The sequence below is a fragment of the Canis aureus genome, chromosome 12, assembly GCF_053574225.1.
Source record: "Canis aureus isolate CA01 chromosome 12, VMU_Caureus_v.1.0, whole genome shotgun sequence".
Classification (NCBI taxonomy): Eukaryota; Metazoa; Chordata; class Mammalia; order Carnivora; family Canidae; genus Canis; species Canis aureus.
This window is the reverse complement of record NC_135622.1, coordinates 14,068,651-14,089,250: the sequence shown is the minus strand read 5'-3', so window position 1 is coordinate 14,089,250 and position 20,600 is coordinate 14,068,651. Positions and strand designations below refer to the sequence as shown.

The following is a 20,600-nucleotide window of genomic DNA, read 5'->3' as shown; positions in this document are numbered from 1 at the left end:
CGTCTCGGGTGAGAGGAGTCTGTGGAAGCCCAGGGACGCCCCCACCCGGATCTGCGCCCCCGTTTCACACCGTGCTCGAGGATCCCACAGTTCCGTGTCTAGACGGCTGTGGTGCAGGATCCAGAGCCCGCAGGCCTCCTCCGGGTCGGCGGGTGTGTCGGCGCGCTGTGCCGGTCCCACTACCAGGTCCGGAGGTGGCTGTTGCGGGGAGGCGAGGTGGGCCGAGCTCGAACGTGCAAGGAGTAGGGCGTCGTCCAACGCCTGTCCTCGCGCGCTCCCCAAAACCGAAAAGAGAAAAGGGCAGACGGTGCTCCATGCTCCCCCTTTCGCCCTGTTTCCCTCAGGAGTTCGGAGGACTGGAGACGGATCTTTGTAAAACCAAACCTAGCCTTTCTGCCACTGGTTGCTTAAGGGCGACGCGGGCAGGCGCGGGGAGCCGAGCACGCTGTGCGCGACGGCTGCAGGGCCTCGCCTAGGAAGAGGGGGGCGGGGGGCGCGGGGCGGGGGGGGCTGGAATTTGGGTCACCGCCGCACAGGTCTGGATGGTGGAGGAAAGGCAAAGGGTGGGGGAACCGCGGCGGCGCTGCGGGGGATCAAGGCGCACCTACCCCCTCCCGCAAAGAGGAAGAGAAAGCGGGTGTTTATCCCGTGGATTTCCCGAGCGCCTAAAAGAGGCGCGGAGGCGGCGAGCCAGCGCGCACGGAGCTGCTTCCCCGCCCCCTCGCCGCGCCGCGCCGCGCGCAGCCCCCGCCCCGCCCCGCCCCGCCGCCGCGGCGGCTCGGAGCGCGGGCGGCACGTGCTGTTTGAACTGCAGTAACCCGAAAGCCGAGCCGCCGCCGGGCGGGGCGGGCGGGGCGGGGCGGGCGGGCGGGGGGGGGGGGCTGCGCGCGGCCGCCCCTCCCTCCCTGTTGTCCGCTGGGTCGCGGGACCCATCCCGGTTTGAAGCCTAAAGGAGAGAGAGGCCGCAGCCTCTGCTCGTCCGGGCGCAGTGGCAGAGTCGGGGGGTGCGTGGGGGCGACCGTGAGCAGCCCCCTCCACCGGGAGTCCACGCGAAGAGGGCCTTGTGAACGCAGGAATTCGTCTCGTAGCTGCGGTCTTCTCAACTGCCTGTGAAGAGTAGTTCTCCGTGGCAGACAAAAGGAGGCAAAGTCTGACGGAGGAGACAGCCCCCTCCCCGGAGAGCACGGATTTCAGGGACTGGAAGGGAGCTTCTAGAGTAGTCTCCCGCATCTGCCGCACTAGAGCAGGAAACAGCTCACACGTCCAGGGGACAGATGGGGCGTGGCTGGGAGGGGGCTTATAAGACACTATTTTTTTTCTTAGTCTTTATGACTCCACCCGAAGCCCGTTCCAAGGAGTGAGACAGCCTGAGACTCTGAAACCCCAGCTCCAGGGGCTATGTCTGCTTCCTCATTTTATCTTTATAGAGGCTTTGACAGGAAAACACTCGTTGTCCCCCTCTCGCAGAAGGGGACACTGAGGCTTGGCGTGTTTGAGAGACTTGAACCAGGTCAGGAAGCAAAGAAAGGGCAGGACAGGGCATGCAACACAGGCATCCACGGGAAGAGCTGTTTCTGGGCCACCAAGCAGAGCCCTACTTGAATCCTGCCCACCTGGGCTTGCCAGAGCTGGAGATGGGGTGGGGAGGAGGTGCTGGGAGGAAAGAGAAGGCCAGGACCAGAGTTTGAGACCCTGGGGGAGCAGAGAGCTTTGGGGCAGGGCTGTTGTCTTGTGCTTCCACCCGCCTTGTGCCTGACTTGGCTGTGGGCCTCCAGGTGGGGAGGGCCCATCTGGAAAGCCCCAAGGTTTTGGCTCACATTGTCCATTTGGGAGGGGGGAAGAAGATGGCACAGAGAAAGCTGCCAGAGGAATGCCTCCAGGGGGGATGGGGAGTGGAGATGGGGCAGGGGCAGGGGCAGTGGCCCCGGAACAGAGCCACAGAAGAAGCACTGATGGTCTCCCTATTTGGGGCACCCTATCCCCTAGCTCCTTGGGGATAGGAAGCCGCCAAAAAACAGTTCATCCTGACAGAGGTTCGGGAACACAGTGCACGGGCCCTCCCTCTAAGTGTCCTGGTGCATGTTTGCTATGTGGCATATGTCTGGGTCCTATGGGAAATGGGTGGACAAAAGGGTCCTTCCCCCCAAATCTCTCTAATTCATGTTCCACAAACTTAGGTTTACTGAACCAAATTGAAGGCTGTGGGTCAGGTGGACACAAAAGTGGGCAACTTGGTCCTTGCCTCAAGAAGTAGAGTCTAGCTGGATGGATGAGAAGAGAGTCAGTCTTCAGGGGCTGATGTTGGTCCTGGAGAGAATGGCCAGTCTGCTGGACCCCAGTGTCCCGAGGACCCAGCCTGGCCAGCGTGGGGGGATGTGCCGTGCACACTGCCTTATCCAGTCCATGCTGCAGTCGTGGACCTGGCTAGTGAGCAGGCAGCTGGGCCAGGCCCAGGCCTGGTTAGAATGTACTCACAGGAAGTAAGGCCCAGGTGTGCTGGGGCCGGCTGGCAGGGAGCTAGGAGCGTCACTGTTTCCATTGGGGCTGGTGGCCCACCCCTTCTCTGGGAGGTCTGACCAGATGTGCTGGGAAGGGGCTCCATACAGCCATCGCTGCACTCCAGGTGTTTGCCCTCCTATCCTGGTGGTCTAGGGCCAAGGTGGCTGGGCTTGCCAGGCAGAAAGTCCAGAAAGTCTTGCCCAGTCTAGCAGAATCCTCTTAAGAGGCCAGGTCTGTGTCCCTATAGGCACTACCTCAGACTCTGTCCCTTCTTGGGGGGCCTGGATGGAGTGTCTCTGATCGATGGGGGAGGGATGTCATCCCTCCTTGCATGCAGGGAGGCTGGGGTGTTGCCCTAGAAGGGTGGATGGAGTGTGGTAGGGTGGAAGGGTGTGGGGAGGTTGTCAGAGACACAGAGGAGGAATTAGGGGTACTTATGGAAGCCCCAGTGCACAGCCCCACAGCCCAGAATCAGGCATTTCCTCTGAGTGTCTTTGCAAGGCCAGCAGCTTTAGGGGGCCTCAGACAGTAGCCCTGTCAAAATGTGGAGAGCATCTCAGAGGATGCACTTCATCCTGAATTCCTGGTGTCCTAGAGACCCCAGGCATGGCTTTCTTGCCCCTCCAACCCAGACTTCTGGCTACAGGGACTTCTGTACTCAAGGCTAAGGTGGGGGGAACAGCTCCCCAGGCTTTTGGAGGCAGGAGTAAGAAGCCCTGCCTAACCACATACCACCCCTCACTGACTTGGCCTTTGGGCCTGTCCTGGGTAGGGTTGGAGGTTAGGCTCAGGATCACTGCACTTCTCGCAGAAACCCTGTACATCCTGGAGTTTGTGTTGGGGTGGAGAGTCCAGGAAGTGCTTCAGCAGGAGGGCAGAACCAGGAGGGTTTGGGGGTCTTCGGGGAGGCCAGCTCAGACTGGCTCTTGATGGCCTTTGGACAAGTGCTCAGCCTCTGGCTGCAGAGTCTCTCCAGCTCAGTTGAGGGCAGAAGTTTCCACCTGCCAGGCAGGGCAGGGATAGGAAGGTGGGCGGCACAGCCAGGCAGGGCAACGACTGAGAGCTCAGCTCCAGCCCCCTGGCATGAGCACAGGGCCTTTGTTCTGCCGGCCCAAGAAGTCCTTCACTCAAAAGTTACTGTAGCACCAGCCAGTGGGTACAGGGGCTGCTGAGGGGGAGGGTGGCAGGAGCCGATCTCTCTGAAGGTCAATGGGGGAGGGAGCCCATGGCCAGCCAGCTGCCAGAGCGCCTTAGAGTGGGTGCCTCCCTCCACACTGCTCCCTGTGCCAGGCAGGGGGCGAGTGGTCTGGCCAGTTCATCCCCTCCCTCTACCCTCCTTTCTCTGTCCTCCCAGGGCAGGGAGGGGTCCAAGGCTGTGATGCTGATGTGTCTGCTCACTCTTCCAGCCTTGGGAGACAATTCTGGCCTTGACAGCGAGTGGGCAGGCTTGGCTGGGGTCTGCTCTGGCCCTGAGGCCCCCTGTGCCTGCCAGTGTATCCATTCAGGCTGCCGGACTGAAGGGCTGGGGTTGGGGGTGCGTCTCCAGGAGATGAGAAGTGCTGAAGCGGGGACACAGTAACCAGAACAGCTGGCCTTCCCCTGAGAATAAGCTTGGCCATAAAGGAGGGTCCCCTTAGGGCTCTTAGATAAATTCTGAGCCCCCAGGACTGGTGGAGGGTGGATCTTGAATCAGTGGGGTTTGGAGTGGGGGGAGATGGGGTGGGGGCCACTGGTGGTCGTGGCCTGGACTGGGCCATTGGGAGGGCCCTTCCCCCATTGGGCCTCAGCTTTCTGAGGGGTTTTGCTATGGCTGGAAGAGGGATGGGAGTCTGGGTGAACCTAACCTTTCGGATTCTGTGGCTTAGCAGGTAGCTGCCAAGTGCTGCCCTCCCTCCCCAACCATGTGCTTGTGTCTTGGGGGGAACCATTAGGGGAGACAGAGCTAGAGTTAAATGGGGGACAGGCGCTCTGTTCCCATAGGTGTCTGGGACCCAGAAGCGTGCACAGCCTGGGGGGTCTGGGCCAGCCCCTCCCAGCCAGAGTGGCAGAGTGGAGGCAGCCAGGGTGAAGTCAAGGCCCAGTGGAAATGCCAGGCATCTGGGAAGATGACGTCCTCTCTCGTCCTCCCCCTTACTTGAGACTAAAGCACACACCTTGGCGTCACCGAGCGCTGTGCTGACGGCTGCTCCTGCTCCAGCCCTGCCTGCCCTCTGTTGCTCTTTCCACTCCGCAGGCTGCGGCTGGGGCTCTGGCTCCTTGCTCGGCGGCGGGTAGCCTGCCCAGGCCCCCACCCTCCCGGGCAGCCAGCCGCTTCCATTCCTCCCAGTCTGAGTCACTGGCCCAAGGAGTAGGTTCCCTCTCCGGCTCTTCCCACTCCCGAGGAGGCCTGTCCAGAGGCTGTCTGTCCATCTGTTCAGCCACAGCCACCAGCTGAGAAGGGGCGGGGTTATCTGGCTGAGCGGGTCAGCACGCAGGGCCCTAGGGCTCCAGTGAGCAGCCCTTCTCCCAGGGGCACCCAGCGAGAGGCAGGAGGGGGAAGCAAGCATTAGTAGAAGCAGTTATGGAGAATCTGAGCCTTGACCAGCCCCCTGGTGCCCCACCTCCACCCCCTCCCATTCAGGGCTGAGAGAGAAGCAGGGACAAGGCCATTGAGCCTGTCACTTTGCTGGAGAAACTGATGGAGGTTTCTAAGCACGCCCTTCAAGGTGGGGGCCCGTCCACCCTGCCTCTGTGCCTGGGAGCTCCCGGTTCTCCCGTGACACTCGGCCTTCTCTCTCCGGGCACCCACGCTGGTGGGAAGTCCATACCTGCTGCTCCTTCTGCAGGGCTTAGCCTGGGCCAGAGCTGGTTCCCGATGACCTTAGTCCAACATTCTTGGCTCGCTTTTGGCTTTTGGGAATTCCTAGGGAAGCTCCGGAGGGAAACAAAGCGGCCCTGGCTCCTATTACAACTGTGGTCAGGGCAGGCGGCTCTGGGGGCTGGGAACCTTTCGTCTCTTGTCTCTTCGCACTAGCAGCTCTGCTGGGCACTTTCCCATGTGCCCGGGTCCTGACCCCGGCTGCCCGATGTGGCCCAGGCCTCCCGCGGCCCTCGCCAGCACCTCCACCCCCTCCTGGCCTTTGTGGTAGGTGGTGGTTTCTGGGCTGCCTTGGCTGGCTGCAGGAAGTGCCTCTGTTGTTAATCCTGGGCACTGACCTAGGGATGAGGACCTGGAGTTCTAGTGCCTGGGAGGCCCTGATGCAGATGGAACAGCTGGGCTGGAAGTAGGGTCATGGCCTGCGTGACCTCTGAGCGGAAGTCCCTTGACTCTCAGAGTGCCTGCCTATCTCCCTTTGCTTTGCTTCTCCTTTCACCCTCCTCAGGGGGCCTCTGCGAGGAATCCTAGATGGGGCAGCTAGGCGGGAAGGGACCCAAAAATATCCAGTTAGATCCCTCATGAAGCCAGTGGGGAAGCTGAGCCCCAGAGAGCACAGTAACCTGCTGGCTGCCAGTGGTGAGTCCTGGGCTGGGTCGAAAGAGCCCTGGACGTTTCCAGAAGCCCCAGCCCAGAGGCCTGCAGGTGTGGGGTGGCAGAGGGCCTCCTGGGGTCATTCCAGCCTCTGCTTAGGACCCCTGTCTACCTAGGAGTGACGCGTGGAACCCTTACCCTTGGAGTCCATCTCCCCAGTCGCATGTCCCCTGGGTCCTCCTGTCCTCCTTGGACCCCAAGGCTTGCAGAGGAGCAATTCAACTGGCCATCACTAGAGGGCGCAGAGAATGTTACCTTTGGAGCAGGACAGGGCTCATGGGCGGGTGACTCCTCACAGTGCAGCGTGGGTCCTCAGAGAGCCTCCTTTGGTAACCCTGGGATGGCCCCTCCTGGGCCACTGTGGCCTGTGTACGGTGTCTGTGTGGGGGCCTGGTAGGCACTTAACCAGGTGATTCAGGCAGTGCCAGGTTCTGGGCTTTTTGGAGGGGGCAGCATCTAGTCTGGGACACCTAAGTGTTGGTGTTTATGTCCTCTGTATATTGAAAGGAGCCACAGAAGTCACCCCGTTCAATCTTACCATTTCATAGGTGAGGAAGCTGAGGCTGGAGGGCATGACTTGGCCACGGTGGTGCAGTGAGTTGGTGTGTGGTCTTGGGTTAAAACACAGGTCTCTGGGTGGCCAGCCTGCCTTTCCCCACCACCCCACTGCACTTAGAGCCTAGCTGGCTTGGACTTTGACCAATCTAGGTCTGCATGGCTCCTCCACATGCCCACCTCTGGGCTGGGGTGTCTTGTTGGCTGGGGGCCCTGGCCGGTCCTTGCCCCTACCCCTTCCATGACCATACTCCTCAGGTGGCCCTGAGCCGACCAGCTCTAGGCCAGGTACAGCCTCCCTATCTCTGCCTGCCTCCACCTCCAGTCTCCCCATCGAGGCCTGGTAGCCACAAAGTACCTTTCTGCCTCCCTGATGAGCACCTTGCTGTTTTGTAAGGGCCCATAGTTGGCCAACACTAGGCTCTGGGGACAGGGCCCCATTCCCACCCCATTAGACTCTGATCAGGAGCTGAACTGGAAATTCTAAGGATACCAGAGTGAGGGGCAGGCTGAGGCAGAGAGCACTGCCTTTAGCCAGAACCCTCTGAAGGGATGTGGCCACTGAAGCCTCCCTCGCGAGTTCCCGGGACCCCCACAGCTGAGCAAGGTGTGAGTGACCCATTCAGACCCCGGCTGCCCTTGGCCACTTCCCGTCCTTCTGCATTTCAGCTGTCCCTTCATGGCAGGAGCAGCCCCAAACAGTGCTGGCTTCTCTGCCCCTCGCCGGCCTCCTTCCCTCCCTCCGTCTGCCCACCGGGAATTTGGGAATGAAAGTGCTATTGTGAATGCCTGGCTGGGCCACTGAAGGACCGGCACTGTTATTTCTGCAAACCAGCCCTCCCATTAGCCATGCAGAGCTGAGGCCAGGAAAATGTTACCTTTTCCTCCTCGAGCTGACTGCAGGGGAAATTCTCACATTTACAGTTTGTGCGGTGGTTGTGTTTGGGGGACAGGCGGGGAGGGTGAGCGCGTGTGTGTGGTTTGCGCGGGGCAGGGTAAGGGAGCTAGCGGACTCTGTGTCCCCTTCCTCTGCGCTGTCCCTCCCCTCTCCACCTTCCCCAATGACCTTTCCCTCGGTGATGGTGGGGGTGTCTCCCTTCTGCTCCGGACTCTGGGGTGGGGTGGATAGAGGATGTCCCTTAACGAGTGAGACACAAGGGCATCAGTAAATAAACTCACCTTCTACCCTTTCTTGTAACCTTGGGCAGCAGCCTGAGACTGCGTGCTGGGGCATTTGGGCAAGGAGGGGACAGGAGGGGGTTACTGAGGACACATGAGGTTGGAAGGCAGAGAAGGTGGAAATGGGGACCCACTGGTTACTTAAAATGGACCAGGAAGATGCAAGAAATCAAAATGGGCTTCTGTTTAGCCTTGTGATTTTTGGGGTAGAAAACTCTTGTCCCCATCCCCCTGCCTCCTGACTCAGCCATGTTGAAGACATTTTGATGGCACAGCTATTAACAGACTCCGTAGGATCTCCACCCATTAGGTGTTGCCCAGGGAATGGGAGCAATTGGTGGTGGTGGTGGGGGGGGTGTCTCAGGAAGTCCTGCTTGCAGTCTAGCCTCAGATTCTCTTGTTCTTCCATCAGTGGAGACTAGCCACCTCCAGCTTTCCACCTCTTCCTTGTCCAGTCCACGCATCTGTGTTCCACTCCTCCTGGGCCCTTCCGCCCTGAGGCCTGGGAATTTGGGAATAGGCCCCTGCTGTGGATGGGGCAAGTTCCTCTGCAGACCTGCTGGCCGCTGGACTGCCCAGTCCCGGGGGCTTTGCCACTGTTTGGAGCTCATGCTTTTTTTCTGGGGGTCAGGAAAGGAGATGACAGCTCAGATATCCCTGTGAGTAACATGGAAGGTCCTGACTTTGAATAAAAGTGCCCGTGCACTGTGCTTTCATCCTCTTTCCCCTGCCTCTGCTCCAAGGCACACGCAGTAGGAGGGGGTTTGGAGCAGGGGAGCCAGCAAGGTTTGTGTCTGGAGATGGAAAGTGGAGCTGGGTGGGAATGAGGACCTGGTGTATCTGTGACCACAGCCCTGGGTGCGTGCTTCCGTGGGGCCCTGGAAGAGCTCCTCTGGCCAACCGCCCCCTGCCTTCCAGGTCTTCTCCAAGATCTTCAGTCACGAGGCCCTGCAGAGCTACCTGCCCAAGATCCGGCTGGTGATCCAGGACACACTTCGGGCCTGGAGCAGCCACCCTGAGGCCATCAACGTGTACCAGGAGACGCAGAAGCTCACCTTCCGCATGGCCATCCGTGTGCTGCTGGGCTTCAGCATCCCTGAAGAGGACCTTGGTCACCTCTTCGAAGTCTACCAGCAATTTGTGGAGAACGTCTTCTCCCTGCCTGTCGACTTGCCTTTTAGCGGCTACCGGCGGGTGAGCACCTAGGACCTGGGAAGAGAGGAGATGGACATCCACTAGCCCACGTTGAGGGCAAGGGTGGCTGACCACGGGACACTCACCAGTCACACAGGCAGAGGCAAGGTGTCAGCAGATGGGGGAGGGAGGAGCCTTCGCCTGCCGCTCTCTGCAGCTGAGATGGGAAGTTCCGGGAGGAGTCCCTCTGGATTTGGGAGGGGGCCTTTGGTGACACTATCCTTCCTCTCCAGTGACCACATGGCCCCCTTCTCCCCTCAGGGCATTCAGGCACGGCAGATCCTGCAGAAGGGCCTGGAGAAAGCTATCCGGGAAAAGCTGCAGTGCACCCAGGGCAAGGACTACTCAGATGCACTGGACATCCTCATTGAGAGCAGCAAGGAGCACGGAAAGGAGATGACCATGCAGGAGCTAAAGGTGGGGGCGGCCTCTCCAGAGGGCAGCATGAGCACCCCATGTTCTGTTTCTACCCATTCTGCTCCCTTCCCCACAGGGACTGTTTCTGGGCAGCTGTGGTGGTCATCACTGCCTGGGGCTGGGGGACCCAGCCAGCCTGCTTTGTGTATGTGGTCTGATGGGGAGGATGAGAAATACCCACAATACATGGGGCTGCCCCCCACCACAGCTTCTGTGCACCCAGTCCTGGTACTGAGTGGGTCCCCCGCAGCAGTTGGGCTCCATGCTCTCCATCCCCCTCTGCTCCCAACCATCTCATATACCATTTAGGAGAAGATGCTGAAAATTGGCCTCTAGCAACCTCTGGACAGCCTCAGTGCCAGCAGCTTTATTGACCTCCTCACCTCCCTCCACCCCAAATATTCACCATTTCGGTGCATCTCATGGTCCCCAGAAGGGAAGTCCCTTGCTTGAGAGCAGCCTCAGCCCTTGGGGATGAGCAGGGAGATTTGGACCTCACTCTGGTCTCCTCCTATCCCACCAGCCCTTTCAAGGTGGTGGCACTTGAAGCTCTCTCCTGGCCTGCCTGGCACTGATTAAGCCCAATTGGGCTGCTAGCACCAAGACTGTCCACACAGGGCTCCAAGAAGGATTCCTGCCTGCCTCTTTTTAGGGTGGGTGCACCACCCAAAGAGGGATTTGTTAACTCATCCTTGTCTAGACTAGGCCACCTGCATGTCTGCCAGGTGCCTGTGGAGACTTACTGCATACCTCTCCATCCCCACCTTCTGTGCTTACCCCTAGTCTGACTGCAGCTTTTCCCCTGGTGAACCATTGGGTGCTCCAGTGACCTTCCCTTCTCATAAGAAGTATTGTGACCCATAGGTGGTGCCATGCAAGTCAGGGACCCAAGTCCTTCTTTTGTAGAATACAGGCTTTGGGACAAGATGGCCTATTGAGACCTTTGCCTGGGGGCACCCATTGCTCAGGTGTCTTGCTCTCCTGAGAGCCTTGGCAGGGTCTGAGTCTTCTGGGGGCTGCCTCCCCTTAGCCTTCTCACTGCTGTCCCGGCACAGGTCACCATGGCTGTGGTCTCAGGTCACCTCCCCAACCCCATCTGACCTCCTGCCAGATGTCCTGGGGATGGAGAAAGGGGCCAGAGTGGTCAGTTGGAAAGCCCATTTGCAGATCTAGCCTACTTGCCCACACAGAGCCTGGCCTCTTGGGATTTGTTCTTCTTCTGGTTGTTCACTGCACTGATTAGGCCTGCTCAGGCTGGCTCAGGAATCCAGCAGTGAGTGAGAAGCAGCCCTACCCCAAGGGACTCCCAGGCTAGTGCCTCTGCCCTGGGCTGTAGCAGCCAGGGGACTGGCCCTGTGACCTGTGTCCATCATGGTCTGAAAGCCATAGCAATGTGGGGCCCAGGGGCAGGGCCCAGCTGGATGACCCTGGGGCATGGGGGACCACTGGCAGAGGGGGGCTGCCCAAGACTGGGCCCGCCCAGCTGAACCTGAATCACCTCTTGCCACTGTAGGATGGGACCCTGGAGCTGATCTTCGCAGCCTATGCCACTACCGCCAGCGCCAGCACCTCACTCATCATGCAGCTGCTGAAGCACCCAGCTGTGCTGGAGAAGCTCCGGGAGGAGCTGCGGGCCCAGGGCATCCTGCACAGTGGCGGCTGTCCTTGTGAGGGCACGCTGCGCCTCGACACGCTCAGCAGGCTCCACTACCTGGACTGTGTCATCAAGGAGGTCATGCGCCTGTTCACACCCATTTCTGGTGGCTACCGGACCGTACTGCAGACCTTTGAGCTGGATGTGAGGCTGGGCCCTGCAGGGCTGGGGCTTCCGGGGCGCCTTGGGAACACTGCGTCAGGGGTGGGTGCTGACTAACAGCAACACCAGCCTTCCTGTCAGGGTACCTCAGTCAGATGGGAGAGACCCTGCCCCAAATGCTGAGTCAGATGAAGCCAACCGGGATGTCCTATGTGAAGTTGCACGTGGACATCCGTAAACAAGAGACAGGACTAACATGCTGACGGGGATGCTGGGCAGGACTGGGAGACCCTAGGGCGGGGGGAAGGGGGTCTCTAGAAACATCTGGGCTCAGGGGGTGGGGGATGGCCGACAGGAAGTCATCGGCCCTCTCGCTGTCCTCTGGCTCTCACCACCATACTCCACCCCTGCCCCCATCTTGCCTCCAGGGTTTCCAGATCCCCAAAGGCTGGAGTGTTATGTACAGCATCCGGGACACCCACGACACAGCGCCCGTGTTCAAAGACGTGAACGTGTTCGATCCAGACCGCTTCGGCCAGGCCCGGAGTGAGGACAAGGACGGCCGCTTCCATTACCTCCCGTTCGGCGGCGGAGTCCGCACCTGCCTGGGCAAGCATCTGGCCAAGCTGTTCCTGAAGGTGCTGGCGGTGGAGCTGGCTAGCACGAGCCGCTTTGAGCTGGCCACCCGGACCTTCCCCCGCATCACCCTGGTCCCTGTCCTGCACCCCGTGGATGGGCTCAGCGTCAAGTTCTTTGGCCTGGACTCGAACCAGAACAAAATCCTGCCGGAGACGGAGGCCATGCTGAGTGCCACAGTCTAACTGGGCCTAGCCGGTAGCCCCAGCCCAGCCCAGCCAGGCCTGGGGGGGTGGGGGCCGCAGGCACCAGAAGGGTCGAAACCTGTGTGTGGGAGAGGGTAGGAACCTGGGGAGCGGGGAGTGGCCCCCTGTACCTTGCCCCCTCCCCTGTCCCCGCCCTCACCCCCAGTAAACCCTACCCAAAGCCCAAAGGGCCCCATCCTTCTGTGGGGGGAGGGCCTTTCCCCTGGTTCCTACTTCTGTCCAGTCCCTCCAGTTCCCCCCGGCTTAGCTCCTGGGAAGGGGCTGGTGGGGCGCTCCGCTTGCCCATTACAGTGTTAAATGTCAGTGGCTCGGCTGCAGCATGTGCTCGTGATGTCCCGAACTGGCCCCACCTCTCTATTGCTTTGGGACCCTTTTAGTCTGAGAGCAGGTAGTTGACGCTGGGGATGGAGGAGAAGAAGTGCCCCCTTCGGCGCTGTCTTTAGCACCCCCGTCCCTCCTGCTTTGACTCAGACTGGTGGAGCGCCCTTCCTGGTGTGGCTGCCGAAGAATAGCATCCTGGGTAACAGAACACAAGTCACCCTTGGTGGGGCGGGGGTCTGCAGTCAGCCTGGAGGGGCCTCACCCCTTCACCAGTTTGGACATTTGAAATTACCTATTGCTGCTACTTTTTCTCTCTTCTGACCTTGGGGCAAAGGAGCCCCAGGCCCTGTCCTCCCAGCATCCTCCCTGGTGGCCCTGGGCATACACACTGATGTCCCCACCTTCCCGCCAGGCAGCCTTGAGCCCATTCTGCTCCCCTGTCACACACACACAAGGCCTTTGGCTCTTGGGCTGCACCCCTGCCGCCCCCTCCAGCCCCCCCCCCCACCGTCCCATATTTATTCACTGATATAACCGAATCTTGGCATTCCTGGGGACTGGAACAAGCAACTCGTCTGTCCCCTAGCCTCTGTCCCAGCTGTCCAGGGCAGGACTTCTGCAAATGATGCAGTCCCCCAACCCCTAGGCTCCAGACCTCCTGTGGGTCCAACCTCAGAGCCTCACTCCCTGGGTGAAGTCCAGTGCCTCTGCCTTTGCCCTCTATGGAGATGGGGAGATGGCCCACTGTCCCCCTCCCTGCTCTGTCAAAAACCCTGATCATGTGGGGGATTGGAGGCTACCACAAGCTCCTGCTTGGCCACTGTTTGCCCCGGTGCCCCCCACTCCTGCTAGTGAGCATGGGGACGTATACGGGTTCTTTCTTCTGACAGGGAGTGAGGGCCTCTGTGGTCCCTCTCTTGACCCTCACCCTTGGCCCTTTGCCCTTGGAAAGATGTCCTTGAAGTCCTTCCCACCTCTATGCCACTGTCTGCTTAGCCCAGCTCAGGGGTGTGGGGACAAGATGAAAGCAAGGGGAGGTGAGCATAGGAGGCAGCCCTTCTGCTGTGCAGACTCGGGTCCTCTGCCCTGGTCCCGAGGCAGCTACTGCACGGGGGCTGCAGAGCTGAGGAGGAGGGTATGTGCGACTTGTCAGAAGTGATTTGGTTGAAAACCGGCTGGTTAGGGGATGACTGGGGGAAAAAGGAGTAGCTCCTGCCACTGGCATTTCAAGTGTTGGCAATTTGGGATGCTTCCCGAGGATGATTTGGGGATCTTTGATGAGTCTCTGAATGATTTTGACTGTTTTCAGATTTTCTTTGCTTTCTGTGTTTCTCTATTGGCTTTTGATGTTCTAAAAGCAGTGAATCCTCTTTACAAGAAAAAAACACACAGAAGGGTACAGGATACCAATCCCTCTAGTCCCTCCCTGCAGCACTGACTACTGTGGACATCTGCGTGGCCCCTCTATGGTGCTCAGGGGGAGGATGCACCCCCCTTTGTCCCCACCCACACCCCCTTGTGGTAGGCTTTAGGGGAATGGGCTCATGGCTGGCAGACTGCTCTGTAACCCTGTTCTCAAATGTTTTATTTAGTTCCTACTTTTTCACTACTAAAATATCAGCGCAGAAAAGACATATTGGCAAAAAGACACTTTAAAAAATTTAGCAAAATCTCTCAATCCATCCCCCCAACACACACACACATACACACACACACAATCTGAAAAACAGGCAAAAATGTGTAAAGACTCATCAAAGCTTGCAAAATAGCTTCATGGTGCACCAAAATTTGTTACCCATTAAAAAAAAAAAAAAAATTCTCAGTGTCTGGAAGGTTCATGCTCCTTTAAGCTGCCCCAGCTTGCCCTGAACCAATTGTTTTTGACTGAATATCCAGGAATGCAGTAAGTGCTAGTTTAGACAGGAAGTCCACCAGGCCTAGCCCTGGTAAGGGGCTGGGGGGCTGGTGGGCTCTGGGAGGCATCGGTGGCCTTGTGTTGGGGTAACCGGCCTGGGAGGGGCAGAGGGAAAGGCTGAGGGGGTCCCTGTGAGGAGGAAGGAAGGATTATTTGCCCCGCTGGGTCTCAAAAGCAACAAGAACAGAACTGAAAGAAGCTCTTGACTGGCTGACAGGAGGGTTCCAGTGTTGAAATGTGGCCGTCTCGTCTCTGTCCACGCGTGTCTGTGTATTTGTGTGCCGGTTCAGTAGAGGTAGCGCTAGATGGGTGATGTTTCCTCACTTACCATTCCTAACTATTGTAACTTGACATTAAAAAGACAAAACCCCACAACACTTTTCCTGCCATGGGCTTGCAGATTGAAGCACTTTCGATGTTGGGCGCTGGCGTTTGTGTTCTGGGCACCATCCTGACCCTGCCCAGATCACTATAATATTATTTTATACACAAAACTTTTTTTCATAAATGTTATAATTTTGTGTCTGTCTTTATAAACTATTATAAGTACTATTTTTGTTATAATTCAAAATAGATATTTAGTATAAAGTTTTTGCTGTTAAATATTTGTTATTTAGTAAAATATGAATTTTTTCTCTATTGTAAACATGGTTCAAAATATTAATATGTTTTTATCACAGTTGTTTTAATATTGAAAAAGCACTTGTGTGTTTTGTTTTGATATGAAACTGGTGCCGTGTGAGTGTTTTTGCTGTCATGTGGTTTTAATCTGTATATAATATTCCATGTTGCATATTAAAAAAAATGAATGTTGTGCATTTTGTGATTTTGGAAATACTCAACCTGGCTCTTTTATAGGCTTCCATAATAAACCGTGGGGACTCACTCTTGTTTGGCCGTCTTGTCTCTGTCTTGTCAGCATCACTATCAGGGTCCTCTGGGCCACCCCTGTTCCTTTCTGCAATGCCTACCTGTCAGGCAGGAAATTCTTCTCCACAAAGTTTGTCCTTTGAGACATACCCATCCCCCTGGGGTGAAGGGGAGGTGTAACTTTATGGCCACTGGTCCCCAAGGCCTGTTGGGGGAAGGGGCAGCTGGGAGCTGGCTCTGCCGGCCGAGTCTGGCCATGAGTAGCTAGGCCAGGCCTCTTGGTGCTGGATGAGGCAACCCAGTGCTGAGGGCCTGTCCTCAGAGTCCATCTTGTTTACTTGAGTGAGGACACTCATGTCCATGGCCACATGGCCAATTAAGGAGCAGAGTTCAAGTCTCCTGACTTCCAGCCTCATGCTCCACAAGGCACTTCTCAAGAGCCTATTATGTGGTGGTTGCTGGAGAGAACAAGTTCCCTGATCAAATACGTTTGAGGGGAGGGTCAAGTAAAGATGGGCAGATTCCTTCACCACAGGACTTCCCAGGACCTTGAGCCTGAGAATGGGCATGTGAGGGGCTTCACAGTGTAGAGTAGACACAGACCAAAGGGTTCCCCAAGTGCATTTGACCCCTGAAACCATGTCGCCTTTCCTGTTTATCACACTCTGCGAAAAGGTGCCCTGCAACCTCGCTCACAGAGGCCAGAGGTGAGGCCAGTATAAAGGCATGCTGTCCAGGGCAGGGACAAGGTCCATCCAGGGGGGACTCTGGGACCCAGGGGCCAGGAGAAGGGAAGGAGGGCCCAGCTCCAGCCCCAGCCTCAGCCCCAGCAAGGGCAGGGCCTTACAGTGCCCAGGCTGGTCCCATCCTCTGTGGCACCCAATCCCCTCCCTGCAGCCTAGGGAGGTTATCTCCCCCACACCCATGTTCCCGGCTGACCCAGAAAAGGCTTTTTTTTTTTTTTTTTTGGCTACAGCATTGTTTGTTTGTTTGGGGTTTTTGAGATCTCATTAGTCAGACCCAGCTTTGGTTCAGAGTCCTTAGGCCCAGACAAGGTTGTAGGGCCTCTCCCCACCTGGCCACCTGGGCACAGAGCTGGGCCACCCCGAAAAGAATCACCAGCATCTCCTGCACCACACGGCCAGGGCAGGACTTCCAGCAAGCCCTGTGCACCGCATCCTTTGCATCCTTCGCCTTGAGCCCTGGTCCTGCTACACGGGCCCTTCCCCACTGTACTAGGGTCTGCCCTCCTGGGGCCCTAACCTCCACCTGGGGAGGGAGAGAGCACAGCTGAGTCCCCCATTTTCCATAAGGCAAAGCAGAGTCTTGGAGTGGCAGTGACTTTCCCGTGGCCACACAGAAGCACAGGGTAGGGCAGTTCCTGAACCAGAACTGGGGCCCCCCACCCCACCCTGCCTGCCCCCCGGGGCTCCCTCCCACAGAAGCCTCCAGGGCCCCGGCTTCCCCCAGGAGCTGTGCCAGCAGAAGGTAGTAGTTTTTCACAGCGTAAATTCCGAGCCTCCCGGTGGAATGTCCCGTGTGGCCGCAGGAGGTGCAGGCAGCGAGGTCCTCGGGCTGCCCCCGGGCTGACCGCCTGTCGTCACCCGGTCTGTCCGCGCCTCTCCCCTGCGGCCCCGCGGGCCACCGACGTCCCCCACCCGGCCCGGCCGCCGGCCCCGGGATCTCCTGGCCTGGCAGGAGAACACAGGCTGTTGTGGACAGGCAGGCACGGCCGCCGTCTGTGCAGGGGTGGGGGCGCCGGTTTGGAGGGAACTCACAGACCGCACAGTCTGCGCCTCCCAGCGCTTTTCCAAAACAGCCTGGGCTCGGGGCGGCTGCGGTGGCCTGGGGGGGGGGGGGGGGGCTGCGGTGGCCGGGGGGCGGCTGCGGTGGCCAGGGCCCGGGAGCCACGAGCAGGGCAGGGGGGCGCAGGGCGCTGGGCGCCGAGCAGGTGAGGGCGGAGGGGTCAGGGCCTCGGGAGGGAAGGGGGGATGACTCTGTGTCTGTGCTGGGGGCTAAAGGAAAAACAAACCTGACTTGCCTCAGAGTTTTCAGGCTGAGGCAGCCTTGCAGAGGCTCTGGAGGGCTGAGCGAGTCATAGCCGCACTGATGACAAGCAGCAGACAGGGGCGTGGGGTCAGCACCTCATCTCTGACCTGACCTCTCTTTCACCAGAAGAGATTGCACTGCCTGCCCCGCCTCCCCCCTCCCAGGGACCCTGGCCTCCCAGAAGACACTTATTCCAGCCTTTTTGGCCTTTGCCCCCTCCAGGTAATAAGAACGCCTCCCCTCGGCCCACCAAGCTCTGGTGCTCTGACTCTGGCTCCCTTCAGTGGAGCCCCCTTCGCACAGCAGACCAGGGACAGGTGAGCCCACAAAGACTTCTGTGGGAGTGTGGCACTGTGACACCCCTGCAGGGGGCTTGGTCTGTCCTGGAGGCTGTCCGAGGTACAGAGGGGGTTCCTTGGCTGGCAGTAGCCACATGGCTGGGCTCCTGGCTCACCCAAGGGCATCAGGCTCCTTGGGAGGGAATGCAGGGAGTCTGGGAGGCAGATGTGCCTGGGCAGTGTCCACCTGCTTGGCTACAGCTCCCTTCCTTTCTGGCTTATCCACACCACAGGAGCCCTTTGTGCCTTACCTGGTGTAGACTTGACATTTTGATAAGCCCTTCCTTCCCACAGCTCCTTCCTCTGGGACTCAGGCTTAGAGCCCTCTTGAGCTAAATGTGATGTAGAACGCATCATGACTTGTGCCCCCTGAAGGTGTGCAGTGAGAAAGTCTTACCCTGAGCCTGTAACTGCAGTGGTCACGTGGCAACCCTCTGCAAGGATTCTGGCCTGATTTGTGTCACATGTTTATTCCTTGGGTAGGAGGGTGGCTACCTCTGACTGGTTGCCCTGGGATGAGGGTAGGAGAGATGGCACCCAACCCAATCCATAACCACCACCAATCCCAACTAAACTTCAAGACCACCAGGCCCTACCCAAAGACCTACATCTCAGGCAAAAGTCCATAAGGCCAAGTTCCAGTTCCATTAAAAAAAACGGGGGGGTTATCTTCTGGAGTTGGTAACAAACATAAAAATCATCTTCAAGTTCTAACCTGCCTATGCTGTTTCCCCCTGCTTGGGGGTGGGAAGACACATCAATCCCTTTTGTGAGGGGTGTCACTTCGTGGCACCTCCCAAGGAGTTTACAGCAACAGATGCTGAACTTACCTGAGATACAACCTGCACACCTGTGCCTGTCAGAAGCCAGATGCCGCTTCTATGTTAATTTCATAATTCCAGTCTTGATTAAGTTCCATAACTTGTGAATAACTCCATATGCCGATTAGAGCAGGGGTTAGTTTTAAAAAGCAATGCAGATTTCTCAGTACAAATATGTACTCCATGCTGCACTTGACTGTGACCCACCTCTTCCCCTCCCCTCCAATCTCCCCGACATCGTGTTCCTCTCATTTCCCTGACCTGACTCCCAGCACAACTACCTGCTGCTGAGGGAGGCAGGTGTTGGGAGCCCTGCTGTGATTCTCAGAGTCAACATTGTGCATGTTGGACTGTGCACGGGGAGTCTGGGACTGAGGTCTGTTCCGAGCTCTATCAGCCTCTACCTATGGGAGATGCAGGACCACCAACCTCCCCTCTTTGGGCTTCTGTTCGGCCACCTGAGAAGGAAGAGCTGAATGCTAGCCTTCCTCCCTGCTCTAACATTAGATCAGATTCTTTCTACTGCAAACAAGAGACTGAACAAAAGTAGCTTTGGCACAAAGGGGGATTTATTGGGAGAATGTCAGTTTGTGTCATAGACTCCCCAAGGAAGACCTGAACCTCAAGCCATTGGAAGAGAAAAGCAAGGCTGTCCTGGACATGCCAGCAATTGAGGGCGGAGGCATTGTGGAATTACCTTCTCTCCAGTGTGACAGCTCCAGAGGCTCCTTGGCGTTGGGCCTTCCAGTCTCTTGGAAGACAGAATCTGATTGGTCCAGCTTGTGTCACCCTCTGGGCCAACTATGTCCAGGGAGCCAGAGTCACCCCGCATAGATGAGGCAGCTTGGAAGTGGAGTATGCAAGAGAAGCAGATAATGCCTCAAAAGTTCACTTCAGGTGTCAATGGTATTTATAAAACTCAATCTCAATGGTTTTGTAATGAACAGAGTGTTAAGAGAGGGTCTAACCTGGGAAGATGAAGCAGGAAAATTACTGATGCGGGATGGAATAAATCAGGGAAGGCTTTCTGCAGGAAGAAGTTCCATATTTTTCATGTGGTGCTATGTAGGTGGCCCATCTGGAAGAGCACCAAGCCTTGGCTTCTTCTTCAAGTCACTCCAATCCTTGCCACCCTCAAGTACTAGGTCAGGAGGCCCCTAATTCTCTTGTTGCAGAAATGTCCTTGGTGTCTGTGTGACTTCAAGCCCGATTCTACTGAGCAAGAAACATCATGTATCTTTGCCTCAGTTTTTTAATCCACAAAACAGCAGGATCAAATTAGTATTGCCCATGACTGAGGGGGCTTAAATGAGATGCAAATCAGAGCCTCATCAGAGAGGGGCTAACTCCAGACGACGAAGGTCTCTAGCAGCTGGCAGGGTGCTTGCCCTTCCCAGCTGGTAGACTCCTGGCCGCTGTACCTGGGGCTCCAGTCCACCCCTGGCACCTGGCGAGGAGAGCATGGGAATGCACGAGAGGGGCACAAGCACTTGTGGGAAAGTGGAGCAACAGGGATTCTCACCCACGGTGAGGGCAGTGTAAGGTGGTGATGCCCCCTGGAAACTGGGTTGGCACAAGCTCCCCGAGCTGACTGGCTACTTTATCCTGGGATTATCCTCGAGCCGCTCTGCATGTGGGCCTTGGAGACAGATGGTAGAGTCTGATGGTTTCCACAGATCCGGAGCCTGTGCATCACTTAGCTGATTCTGCACCAAAGGTCTCGTGAGGCTGCATTCTCACCCAAGCTCACCAATTGTTGCCAGAATTTAGATCCGCAGCTCCTGACACCTGCCTGCTATTCCTGACCCCCCTGACCACATGGCAGCCTGTTTGTTCCTGGCCACCAGGATGGTGTCTCAGCTGATCTCTACACATCTGATTATGTCAGGATTGTCTTCGGATTCATGTGAATTCAGTGGATCAGGAGCCTTAATTACATTTGCAAACTCCCTTCACCTTTGCCGTGTAATAGAACCTAATCGCCAGGGTGGGACAGCATGTATTCCCAGTCCCAGTCCCATGCACAGGGAAGGGGTCACACACAGTGATCCCCCAGGAGCAGGAAGTTTAGAGTTGCCTTAGGGCTCTGCCCCTACTGCCACAAAGCAACTCAGATCCTCAAACTGTGGGGCACAAATGGGATGGATTAGTTGCACAAATAAAAAGTTGATCAAAAGAAGCCAGACATTAAAATTTGGGGTATATCTCTATCTATGGATTCTAAAAAAGCAAAATTAAGTATATTGCTAGGGATGCATATGTAGAGGGGTAAAACTCTAACGAAAAACAAGGCAGTGAGTACCATGTGGACCAGTCCCTTCCAGGAGGAGCATTCT

General features: G+C 57.3%; 1 protein-coding gene across 3 annotated transcripts in view; it reads left to right on the top strand.

Annotated features, from left to right (window-relative positions):
• Nucleotides 1-15,071, top strand: part of CYP26B1 (cytochrome P450 family 26 subfamily B member 1) — a 30,401-nt gene extending 15,330 nt beyond the window's left edge. For all 3 annotated transcript variants that reach the window (XM_077842872.1, XM_077842875.1, XM_077842874.1), the window contains exons 4-7: nucleotides 8,660-8,935; nucleotides 9,197-9,352; nucleotides 10,866-11,150; nucleotides 11,537-15,071. In XM_077842872.1, coding sequence (XP_077698998.1) covers nucleotides 8,660-8,935; nucleotides 9,197-9,352; nucleotides 10,866-11,150; nucleotides 11,537-11,929 — 1,110 coding nt within the window. In that variant the 3' untranslated portion in view covers nucleotides 11,930-15,071. The remainder of the gene's footprint in view (nucleotides 1-8,659; nucleotides 8,936-9,196; nucleotides 9,353-10,865; nucleotides 11,151-11,536) is intronic.
• Nucleotides 15,072-20,600: the final 5,529 nt, after the last annotated feature.